Source organism: Hyaena hyaena, unplaced genomic scaffold (assembly GCF_003009895.1).
Source record: "Hyaena hyaena isolate Hyena2069 unplaced genomic scaffold, ASM300989v1 scaffold_1354, whole genome shotgun sequence".
Taxonomy (NCBI): domain Eukaryota; kingdom Metazoa; phylum Chordata; class Mammalia; order Carnivora; family Hyaenidae; genus Hyaena; species Hyaena hyaena.
The window spans coordinates 70686-83034 of record NW_024081997.1 but is presented as its reverse complement, the minus strand read 5'-3'; the positions used below and the strand labels follow the sequence as shown (position 1 = coordinate 83034).

General features: G+C 61.2%; 1 protein-coding gene across 1 annotated transcript in view; it reads left to right on the top strand.

Annotated features, from left to right (window-relative positions):
* The window catches only part of LOC120225279 (rho guanine nucleotide exchange factor 10-like), a gene marked incomplete at its 3' end in the record, with an annotated part of 83659 nt that overhangs the window by 6981 nt on the left and 64329 nt on the right, over nt 1-12349 (top strand). The window contains exons 2-4 of the mRNA XM_039223523.1: nt 4251-4318; nt 10685-10843; nt 11369-11656. Coding sequence (XP_039079454.1) covers nt 4251-4318; nt 10685-10843; nt 11369-11656 — 515 coding nt within the window. The remainder of the gene's footprint in view (nt 1-4250; nt 4319-10684; nt 10844-11368; nt 11657-12349) is intronic.

The window sequence follows — 12349 nt, the reverse complement described above, 5'->3', positions numbered from 1 at the left end:
GGGGGGGAGGAGGCAGGGGTGCAGAGGCCCTGGGAGGGGAAGGAGGCAGGGGTGCAGAGGCCCTGGGTGGGGGGAGGCAGGGGTGCAGCGGCCCTGGGAGGGGACAGAGTCTTGTGAGCTGCAGGGGTGGGGGTGCGCCTGGAGGCAGAGGCAGGAGTGGGGTGTGGGAAGCCCACCCCTGTGGATGCCGGGCTTCGCGCTCCTGGGCTGAGGCTCCGTTCCCGGGGGTTCCCGTCAGAGCGAGTCCTGGCTGGGCTGTCCGCCCTGCGCCTCCCTCTTCTGGTCCCCACCCTGTCCTCTGGTCCCTCCCAGGACGCCCTGGGCTCTGCACACTTGGGCCATGAATTGGGGCTCCTCCTGTTCAGGACTCACTCGTGGTGAGGCTTCGTTTCCTGAGACTGGGGGTTGTCATTTTCCACGGGGACGGGCTTCCAGGGAGAGATGCGTCCTCTCCTCGTGGCTGGGGGAGGAGGCCTGCCTTGCGGCAGGGGTGCAGCCGTGGTGGGGACAGAGAGAGGGCCGGGATCAGCGTTTGCAGGGGAGAGTGCCGGGAGAGGTGCAGGGAGGTGGCCTGCTTAGAGACGGCGGCGTGAGCTGGGTCCGGCCGGCCGATGGGATGCAGGGCCCCGGCCTCTGGCTGGGGGAGCATGCCCGCCGGGGAGGCCTCTGGTCATTCCCCGGAGCAGGGGCGTGTGGGAAAGAGCTGGTGAGTGGCTGGTGCCTGAGGGTTTCTGGTAGCTGTTGGCACCCATACATTTGCTTCTCCTTTACTGTTTTTGTTTTGGGGCCAGTGGGCGCGGGAGAACAGTGATCCCGGGGTCAGTGTCAGTGTGACACGGTGACACGGGCGTTTCTTACAGTCAGACGTACGTGGACACCGACGCCCTGCGCAGCCCTGACGAGGTGATGCCTCGCTGCGGCCCCGGCGGTGAGGTCCCGGTGCTCACAGGTTAGGGGTTGCGGGTGGACAGCGGTGCTCCCTGCGGGCCTCAGAAGAGGAGCTCTTTCCTTCCTCAGCCCCCGCCTTGTCGTGAGCCCCCCCTTGTCGTGAGCATTTCCTCTACTTAAAAATTGGTGAAAACGGTAGGAGGGGGTTGGCGTGTTTGGTCTGCGTGGAGTTTGATTACGTTGAGAGCAGCCATTCCGGCAGCACGCGCTCCCTGAGACCCCGTGTGCTCCCCGCAGGGCTGTCGTTGATGGACAGCCGTATGGACGTGACGGCCACCCCGGCACTCCTGGCTCTCGCAGCACACTGAGCGCGCCGGCTGCGAACCCCGGGACCCCCTGGCTCGCCCTGGGTCCTCACCCCCAGCCCCCCGACCCTCGTCCCCGGGCTCTGTCCTTGGGACCCCTCCCCTCTGGCACGCGGGATGGGGCCACGTCCGTGCTGATGCCCTGGGCCAGCCACAGTCTGGGGCACCGGCCACGGTGGTGGCGTTGGTTTTGGGGGGCGATGAGGGCCGGGTGCAGGCCCAGCCTGTTGCCCCCACCTCGGTGTGACCCAGAGAGTGGGGAGACCGCTGGGGACGCCGTGCGGGACGCTGTGCCCTCGGTGGAACTGAGCCTGATGTGCCGTGAGTGCGTCCCCTCCAGGTGCTCCCCAGCCTCGAGGACGCAGGGCCGACCCCCCCCCAGCAGCCCTGTGGGCGGTGACGCAGCTGAGGACTCCGAGGCGCGGACTGCAGAGCCTTGTCCGGCCGGGAGGGGGCGGGACCCCAGCCCCTGCTGCTGACTCCCCGGCTTCTCCCTGGAAGGGGCCTTGGTGGGAGCGGGCTGCGTTCCTCGGACTCCGGGGCTCAGGGCGTAGCTGTGGTCACGGGCACGAGCCGCAGGCAGGGCCGGCCGTCGGGGCAGGGACACGTCCCGGGGCGGCTGTCCTTTGTGCCGGGGTCATCCGTGGGGAAAAGCCCAAGTGGGCTCTGTTCTGACGTATTTTAAGCGCAGACAGTGTGCATTAAGGAGGTTTGTGCACCGAAGTTTAAAGAGCCGTGAACACTAGTGAGGCGTGTGCTGGAGAGAAGAGTCGAGCTAAGTGGGAGGAGCGTGTGGCTGCGTGATGTGTCCCAGCTCCTCCGGGAGGGACCCCGGCAGACAGGCCACAGCTGTCGCCACCGGGAAGGGTACCTTGTTAGGGCCGGGCCTCCAGCGCCTCCCGTGGGAGGAGAATGCGTGCAGAGATCACACCGCATAGACCGCTTTGCTCCGAAGCCTGAGCACCCGTGTGGCTCCCGTGGGCTCTGCCACTCGGGAGCGTCTCTCTGCAGCTGAGAGAGCAGCACATGTGTCCTCATGTCTGTGGACAGAACGCTGAGTAGCCGGAAACGCTGGTCCACTCACCTCTCAGATGGCTAAAAATACCAGTTTCCTTCTTTCCCTCGCTTCCTCCCGCAGCTGTGGCATCCATTGTCCCTCTTCCTGCGGATGCGCCCTCTTTCCCGTCCCCCTCGGTGCCTGCGGGTCTGGGCGCACCAGGAGGGGCCGGGCCAGCCCTGTTGGGACCAGCCTGGCGTTTCCCCGTCTAAGCAGCGCCAGCGACGGGCTCCCCGCCCTCGATGGCCTCACGTACGTGCAGCGGGTCAGTGCTGGCCTGGCCGCGGGAGATTCGCAGGCTCGCGTACGGGACGCGTCAGCGTCGGAGGGAGAAGGCTCGTCCCTCCTCGTGCCCCGGTGGCCTGTGCGCCCCCTCACCGCTGCCCCCGGTGTCCGGGCCAGCCAGTCACGTGGAGCGTGTGCGCCGGGCTGTGGCCTGCAGACCCCCCCTCGGGGCCTCAACCGCGGTGGGCGCTGGAGGGACATCTGTTGACATGTTGTGGCGGGCGTGGCGTACACGTTAGCGTCTCGGTGCCTGTGTCCCTGTCCCTGTAGAGCAGGTCACCGCAGGCCTGAGGCCGCTGCAGCTTCTCGGCGAGACGTGCTTCTCCTGCGTTACCGTCCCCAGTGACCGCTGTGGCCCACGCGTGTCTGTCCGAGTTGTCTGGAAACCAGGGTCCGGTTTCTGGCACCACTGAGGCTGTGTGGCATCCGTCTCTGGAGAGGGCCGGGGGTGGACGTGGTCACACAGAGGACAGACAGTAGCGTCGCTGGACCACCGCCTGCTGCCGTTCCCCGAGTGGCCCCGCATGCTGGGCCCTGTGTGACTCGCAGCAGCCGCCGAGGCCGGTACTGTCCCCCCGTTCCAGGTGACACGGACGCCCCAGGGCTCCCGGTGGCCCGCAGGAGAGCAGGGAGCAGAGATCACAGCCCCTGCGCGTGCGTCTGTGTCTGGGCTGGGTCTCCCTAGGGGTGGGTTCCCGTGGGGCCCCCGAGCCTTGGTTTCTTCATTTTGAAAATAGGAAAGGAGCGCATTTCCGGGAGGCGTGGTCTGTCCAAGTGCACAGCAAGGAGACGCTAAGTGAGAGTGGCAGGTGCGTGGCCCATGTGGGCCCTTGTAGGGGCCACACCGGGGGTGTGGCCCATGCAGGGCTGGCATTTGGCCAGTGCGTGGCTGGGCCGGCAGGGTGCTGCTGCCCCATGGTACCCCGCCAACGCCCACACGAGCAGTACCTTCTGCCACGTGGGTTGACAGTGGGCAGGGTGGGCTGCATCCTGGTTTTTCCAGTATGTTGCGCGCTGTGGGCTGATGGCGGCCAGGACACTGTCACCTTCGTCACCATCCCTTGCTGCACTGGACCCTGGACATTTGCTTCTCACCGGATCATTCTCGTGGGAGCTGGGCAGGCGTCCGATGCTGTAAACCCTCATAAACAGGAGCCGGGGACTGACCTCCTCATGATTTGACTGGTTCCACGCTGATTCTCAGACTTGGGTTTTCAGACTGGTCGCACGTAGGGGAACAGGACCCGCAAAGACAGGAAGAAATAAAACCCGGTGTGCGGAGATGTGGCCCAGACCCAAGGGTTTAGGGCCTGAGGGCTGAGGAGATGGGAGCCCGGCCCTCCGTCCCTGCAGGGAGGTCTTCACTCGGAGCTGCCAGGGAGGGAACAGGAGGGAAGACATGTGCGGGGCCGGGAGGGGACGTCCCCGAAGCGCGGTGCACACGCAGCTCCTGGCGGGACCCGGGGGCATCAGGCCGCTGGGACTGTGCTCTCCGAGCTTCGGCATGGTTTCCGGGGACGCTGGGCCTCTTGGGGGCGGTGCTAGTCCGTGGTTGCTGCCGTGGATGACAGCTGGCCTGGCCTGGAGACCCCCGGAGCCCAGGCGGCCTCTGCCTGCGGTGACCTGCGGTGACCGTGGTGTCTTTCCTTCCCCAGGGCTCCGAGGAGTGAGCGTCCCAGCTGCAAGATGGACCAGCCAGAGCCGCCTGCCCCCGCGCCCGAAGGTAACAGGGTGTCCTTCAGGGGCGCGTTCCTACTTGGGGGATCTCTCAGGGACCTGAGAGGGGAGGGTCTGACCACAGGTACCGACAAGGTGGAGCTCAGGGCCCCCCAGCCCTGGGCACCCCCGCGGGGCAAGGGCCAGAATGGCCTCCTGGGAAGGCACCCCTGCAAGCACTGCATGGCCTCCTGGGAGGGCTCCCTCGTGGACACCGCGTGGCCCCCTGGGAGGGCGCCCCGGAGGGCACGCCCCAGCACAGCCTCCCGGGAGCTCTGCCTGCAGGGACTCCTCAGAGCCCAGCCTGGAAGGGGACAAGGAAGGGAGACCAGTCCCTCGCCCTCGCTGCCCCCGGTACCAGCAGGGCCGGCTGTGGGCACTTTCCTTATCTGCCTCCCAGCACCGCTGTGAGGACCGTGAGGGGGGGCACAAACTTAACATTTCCCTGCCTGTCCCGTCTCCAAGGTGTGGCGTGGGGGACTTGGTATCACTCCCGCTCGCAGGCCAGGGCCTCCCCCTGGGCTCCCCGTTGCCAGAAGCTTCCCCGTATGTGCCCCCGTGGATGGAGCCACGTGTCTCCTGCACACCTAGAGGCTGTAGGGCCTGAGGGGCAGAAACCTGAGCACTGAAGCCACGGGAGTCTGGGAGGGGGCGGTACTCAGGTGTCCGTGTGTGTCGGGGGGGTGGCACTTAGGTGACCACCGTGTGTTGGGGATGGACTTAGGTGTCCATCATGTGTGTGGGGGGTGACACTTAGGTACTTAGGTGTCTGTGTGTGTGGGGTGTGGCACTCAGGTGTCCACCATGTGTCAGGGGGTGGGACTTAGGTGTCCACGTGTGTTGGGGTGGCACTCAGGTGACCACCATGTGTCGCAGGGGGCACTTAGGCTCCTCCAGGCTGGATTGTACTTGATCGTCATAATTGGGAAGGTCCCAGAACTCACTGCATCCTTCCCTACATGCCTAGCTGTCACCCACCATACCTGGCCAGGAGTGTCTCTGAGCTGGCACACCCAGTGTGCTTCAGGGAGCCCGTGGGCTGCTGTCCGTGGGACGGTCCCTGGATCCTGCATTGGTGTGATAGGGCCTTGGTAGTGACATTGCACGGATCTGCAGGAACGCCCATCCACCCACAGGCTTCACCCGAAGCTAGACGCACGTCTGCACTTGGTCTGGGACAGGAGAGGGGCCCGGCCACGTGGCTGGGGTTTGACGGCTGTGCTGAAGGGCAGGGGCCGTGGGACCTAGGAGCCTGAGTCACGGCCCGAAGCCCAGAGCAGCAGGCGGCCGCCGGCAGGCTCTGAGGCTTTGGCGGGCGGGAGCACATCTGAGCCATGGTGAGCCGCGATGCGACGGGGACAGCATCTCCTGGGAACGTGCTCAGGGGCGGCTTGGACGTGTGCTCCCCACAGAGATAGGGAGGGCGTGGTGCTTGGGTGTGGGGTGCACAGGAGCTGGCCCGAGTTTGGCGGGTATCTCAGAGCGTCCTCGGTGTGCTCCTGAAACGTGCACGTGCTGTATTTGTCACTGCCGTCTCAGTAGAGAAGGGGAGGAGGGCCCGGCACAAGCCGGGCCGAGGGCTGCCGAGGGCACCGGGCAGAGCCGCCCGTCTCCGCAAGCCCACGCCCACCCTGTTCTCTGCTTTCAGAGTCACGAGCAGGCTGACCGGCGAGGCCTGGCATCGTGGGGACGCACAGGTCCGGTGAGGCCGTCTGAGCTGGGAACTGAGCCTGCGTGGCAGGGAGGTGGCACGCATCCCCCCGTGGACCCTCATCCTCGGTCCCCTGGAAGGTCTCCTCCTGCAGCTCCGGGCATGCGGCCAGCCGTCCTCGGGTGGGGAGAATGTCCCCATTTCTGTGTGTGGATGGCGTCCTCCTGCCAGGTAGCCTGTGGGGGTGCCTTTTGGCCTTGCTGTGGCCTTATGGCCGCTGTTGGAAAAAGAGCGCACAGTCCCCGAGCGGAGATGCCAACGCCATCACGCGTTTGTAGGGGATTGACTGACCCTCAGTGATGGCCACAGTGGCCTGGTGTCTCTTTTTGGTGAATCAGTGACATTTTAATTTCAATTTGCCCATCATTAAACTGTCCACTCTCAGGTGCCCATGACCACAGGGCAGGGGCGGGGAGGACCGGGTCCACCCTTGCAGGCAGCATGTGGCACGATCCGTGCCTGCTCCCTGTCACGGGTCCACCGGTCTTCATGGTCGCAGACAGCAAATGCACGTTTTCCACCATTCGAGAGGCAGGGCCGTGTGGCTGAGTGGCCATGCTGGACAGGGGTGTCGAGTGTTGACCCGCAGAGTGTGAGCAGGAACGTGGCCTCTCTAGGCCTCAGTGGCCTCAGTGTGAGATTGTGCGAGGTCTGAACCAGTCAGCACCATGACTGCACCTCGCGGGTCCGTTTAGAAGACAGATGCTGTGGGGCCTGGGACTCCCATCAGGAGACACCCCAGGGTAGGTCAGATGCAGAACTCCATGGATTCGTGGTGTGAGTCACAGCACTGGCCCCCGCATGATTAGTAGGGAAGTTTTAGGACGCGCGTGGCCGTGTGGATGCTGACTTGGTGACAGCTGGGTCGCAAGTGCCGGGTACTGTGCTCCGGCAGAGCTGGTGGGGGCGGGCCTGCGCGGGGGTCATTGTTCCAGGACACCGCTGTCCTCAGGCAGCCGCAGCCCCAGTGACGTGTGGAGCCAAGCGGAGGCTGAGGACGACGGTGGCCATGAACCACCTCTGGTTTAGAGGCTGCTCACAAAGTACTTTTCTTTTTCTCCTTTTCTATTAATAAAAAAGTGAGACACAAGTAGCCTTTGTTAGAAAAGAGAGAAGCACCTTACCTTGGATTAAGCTTATGGGTTATTAAGGGGTTTTATAGGCTGCTGTGTGTGACACTGTAATGGTGGCCACACGTCATGGTGCCTTTGTCCAAGCCCACGCGGTACACGTCACAGGATGGAAACTGTAGACTGGGTGACGACGGCCTGTCCGTGAGGGCCTGCCACTTGTCACAGGTCCCCTCTTGCCCACTTCCCCTCCTGAAGCCTGAACAAGAACTACCTTCTTCCTTTACAGGGGGAGCCTGTGTTTTATGTCCCATGGAGCCAGACCCTGTCAGGCTGTGTTACTTAAAGTTCTTTTTAATGTTTTGGTTTTTTTTTAAATTTTTTAATGTTTTGGTTTTTTTTTTAATTTTGAGAGAGAGAGAGAGAGAGAGTGTGAGTTCAGAGAGAGAGGGAGACACAGAATCTGAAACAGGCTCCAGGCTCTGAGCTGTCAGCACAGAGCCCGATGCAGAGCTCGAACCCACAAACTGTGAGATCATGACCTGAGCTGAAGTCGGACGCTTAACCAACTGAGCCATCCAGGTGCCCCTTTAATGTTTATTTTTGAGAGAGAGAGAGAGAGAGAGAGAGAGAGACAAAGACAAAACATAAGCAGAGGAGGGGCAGAGAGGGAGACACAGAATCCGAAACAGGCTCCAGGCTCCTAGCTGTCAGCACAGAGCCCAATTCAGGGCTCAAACTTCTGAACTGTGAGATCATGACCTGAGCCAAAGTTGGACGCTTAACTGACTGACCCCCCAGGCACCCCAGGTTTTGGTTTTTGAAGCAGTGTTTATAAAAGTCACTTTTGGGTGTATTTTATCTAATTCTTAAGTTGGGCAGTGATCAACTGTAATTTCCCAGAGGAGGGTTGACGACAGGAGAGCACGCAGGTGATTGAATCCCTGCTGCCCCGAGTGGAACATGTGGGCGGCATGACCTCGATCTGTCACATCACCAGGCCACAACGTGAGCTTTCCCTCTGGCCACTTTGGGTGTTTGAGTCATATTATTTCCCTGTCACGTTGACCCGGCAAACATGAATCTAGACACGGGAAGAGTTTTATTTTGAAAACGTCCTGTTTTGGTTTTTCTGTTGAAGAGATTGTTGTAGGATGTGTCCCCAGTTATTTTTGTGAGTAAGCTGACGGACTCCCTAACGGTAAAGCCAAGAACCTAGAACATGCTGACTTCCCTGTTGTTCATCCCAAGGCCCGACTTAGTGGGAGAGCGTGCCAGTTGCGTGACTGAGCTGAGGACACAGGCGCTGTCCACTTCCACATCCAGTCTGTGTCTGTTGCTTTTTCTTGTGACACTGTCCTCACTTGTGGGAAGTGTGAGTTGTGTGTCTGTGTTTATTAAATATGAAGCTCGAAGGACTAACCTGCTCCAGGAACTTAGACTGAGTGGATATGTGTTCCGAAACCAAACAGCCGTGAGGCGTACAGGAAACGTATGTGTTGTAGAAAGTTTGCAAAATATAGGAACTCACTGGTACTCAGAAAGTACCAGTCGTTGCAGACGCCACAGTTTGGGTCTGTGTGTGAAAGGGATGAAATTATCAAATGAACGGTTTTTTTATTATTTCCTTTATTGTGGTAAAACATACATAACATTTACCATTGTGACCATTTTTTAAGTGCCCCCTCAGGAGCGTGAAGTTCATTCACACTGTTGTGCAACCATCACTATCCTCCGCCTCCAGAACTTTCCTTCTTTCCAGACTGAAGCTCTGTCCACATTAGACACTGACCCCATTCCTTTCCCAGCCCCCGGCATCCACCATTCCATCTTCTATGGGTGCTGTCACACGGTGTCTGTCCCATGGTGATGGGCTCACTTCATTCCGCAGAAGGTCCCCCGCGTCCATCCGTGTGGTGGCAGGTGGCAGAATTTGTCCTTTCTAGGACTGAACACACCCTATCGTATGTGTCGACCACAGTTCATCTGTTTGTTCATCAGTCTGTAGACTCTTGGCTTGTTTCTGTTTCTTGGCTGTTGTCACGTGTAAATTGGGGTGAAATTGCCCCAGCATGTTGCTTACGGCCACGACAGTCTCGTTCCCCCTGGGTCCTCATGAAGGGGCTCCTCCCTCCTGCCGTGACGGCAGGGATGGAGCCTGACCTCTCTGGTAAGCTGTTTCTTTCAAAACACCTGTTAGAACATACTGGTGATTCCAAAGATTGAAGGGAAAATGAACACCTGGTATTTAAGACCATTGTTTCTGGACCATCAAAGGTTCAACTGGACCCACAGGGTCTCAGCGGGAAAGTCAGTTTCTCGACTGGCTCAGGTAGACCATCTCTGTCAGCTTCCCTCCCTAGAAACTACTCTACCTCTAAAAGCCCAATACTAACTGTCCCACCCCCTAGCACCCCCCAGCCCCCCTCCCCCCACCCCCATCCCTTGCCCAGCCTCTCCCAGGCCCCACGGCGAACTAGGCTCAAGGGCGCTATTTCCATCACCTCTCCACCCCGTGGCTGGCCTCCCAGCCTGTGTCTTCGCGCCTCTGGCTCTGAGATGACTGGTTCAGACCCCATGTCCCCACACTTAGGCCTGTGTGACGGCTGTTTGGCTGGCGTGTTGGGGTGGAGGCTTTAGGAAGGGACCCTGCCCCAAGGCCTGGGAGCCTGTCTTAGCAGATCCCTCTGCCGCCTGATGGGACCAGAGCTTGGTGTTTATGGGGACACCGGATGCCGGTCTCCCCCAGGGCCGGTGTCCAAAACCCACCCAGCAGCACTCTAGTTTGCCTGCAAAGTGAGCAGTTTGGGCTGCATCTTGGGGTCATTTCTCCCTCTCCGTAGTGGTCTCCCACTCGTTCCTTCCTAAGGGAACTGCCTTGGACACTCCAGGGTTCTGGGTCCCCATCCTGGGAGAGGGTTCCCATGTGAGGATGCAGGTCCCCGTCCTGGGAGAGGGTCCCCATGACTGATTTCCTGTGATCTGCGTGAGAACCAGATGCCAGCAGACCCTCTAGGTACAGAGGAGTGAGTTGTGCACCAGTGGAGAAGGCCATCACGTTTGGGAGTTTTCTGTGTTCTGACTTTCGGCCCCAGCATTGGGGTTCTGTGAAGCAGAAGAGGCTCCCTCCCCCTGTGCTGTCCCCCTGAATGTCCTGTCCCCTGCCCCAGCTCCATAGCCTAGGTATTGTCACCTGGGTGCTGTGACATCTCATGGGATGATGGATGACGTCTGTGGGTCCGAGCACCCTCTATCCTACCCCAAACACATCCTCACTTGGAGATGTGTGCAGGACCGGGTCCATGGGGTGGGCCTGGCCTGGGCAGGGCTTGTGAGGGCCCTTACGTTTGGGTGGCAAGTACATTGTGGGTGATTGGCGTGGACAGAACCGAGTGGGGCTGAGGTCCCATGGGGCTTGGGCAGAATCCAGTAGTGTTTTAGTTGAATTTTGTACCGTGGGCTCCCTTCTTTGGTGTGTTTCCTTTCGCTTATCCTCTCTCGGTACCTTGGCCGCCGCACAATCCCTGACACTGAACGCGAGTGCTTCTGTCTGCTCACCCGGTGACTGAGTCTGTGTTCTTGTCACCTGTAGAAAATGAGGTGAAACACGACACCAACAATAACGAAGAGGACGATGGAGAGCAGTTTGATTTTGACAGTGGAGACGAGATTCCAGAGGCAGATCGGCCAGCTGCAGGCGGCCAGGCCGGTGGTGCCAGTGGTGCAGGCGTGGACACCAAGTCGGGCCCAGGTGAGTCCCCAGGCCGCCCTCAGCTCGTCCTGACTGCGGGTGAGTGACGTGGCGAGAAGTTGGCGTCCCAGAGCGGGGCATGAGCTCTAATGGCCCATTTAAGTCTGGCCGAGCTCCTTTCGTCTCCAGCATTTCCCGTGGGCTTCAGGCCGCTCAGCTGCCCCTGTTGGCTTCTCGGAGGGAGTTGGTATCGTCCATACCCAATGACAATGGCCTCAGCGCCATGTCACTGCGTGACAGGCAACGTTTTTGAAATTTATGCTCTTTGAGATGCGTGGAGTCTGTGTTGGGTCCTGGCTTCCCGCACGGTCAGCGGTTCACCTCGTTGTGTCAGCTTCTACCTGACACATATCAGTGGAGAAGCCACCCTGGGAGCCACCAGGCCCAGGGTGTCCCACGCTGACAGGTGCTCCACTCCAAACCCCCAGATCTGGGTATCTCCTGGGCACTCTGGTGGTGCGTGCCCTGGGGAGAGGGGACTCCACTTCTCCTCGCCTCCTCAATGCCACATGTGTTTACTGCCAGGAGGCGAACTCGGGAGGGGAATGGATGCTGACGTCCCTGCAGAAGGCACGACGCCCGAGGTCCCGACAAGGGTGAACCCCTACTCTGTCATCGACATCACGCCCTTGCAGGAGGAACAGCCCCCGCCCGCAGACCCAGATGTGGAGGAGGAGGGCGCCAGCCCGCCAGTGCCCAGCGGGTACTCGGTGCCCGTGCCTTGCGGCTATGCCGTGCCCTGCAACCTGCCGCTGCTCATGCCCGCCTACTCCAGCCCCGTCGTCGTCCGCACCGCATCCCTGGACGAGGCAGGTAGGGGCCTCCTCCTCTCTGTGCACCGCAGGCCGGAACTGCCTGCCGACAGCGAGTCCTGTGGCCCTCCGTGTTCTGGCAGGGCCACCACAGCCGACCCGGTCACCTTCCCCCGGCTCCGCCCGCAGGCACCTGCCAGCTGCTGCGGGTCCGCGTGCGCGAGGGCACCGGGACGCTCCAGCTGGCACCCCGGGAGCAGAGTGCAGCCTGCTCAGTTCCAAGGGGAGCCCGCAGAGGCAGCCCAGCCTGGCGTTTCTTCTCTTGCCGAAATCTGGGTGTGCACCCTGTCCCAGGACGCAGCCCAGGGACTGTCCCAGGGGTACGGGCTCTCAGGGACGCAAGGCCTCTCAGATACAGAATCCTAGCTTGTGCGAGATTTCAGTAAACTGGGGCTTTTCTTTCCAGTTGTGACAGTTGAGAGGGGAAAAAAAAAATCTTCGCTCGGGCCCCCTCAGGGCCGCGGTCAGCGTCCATGTCCTCACTTGGGCTCCCTCAGGGCCGTGGTCAGCGTGCGCGTTCTCGCTCGGGCCCCCTCAGGGCCGCGGTCAGCGTGCGCGTTCTCGCTCGGGCTCCCTCAGGGCCGCGGTCGGCGTCCATATCCTCACTTGGGCTCCCTCAGGGCCGTGGTCAGCGTGCGCGTTCTCGCTCGGGCCCCCTCAGGGCCGCGGTCGGCGTGCGCGTTCTCGCTCGGGC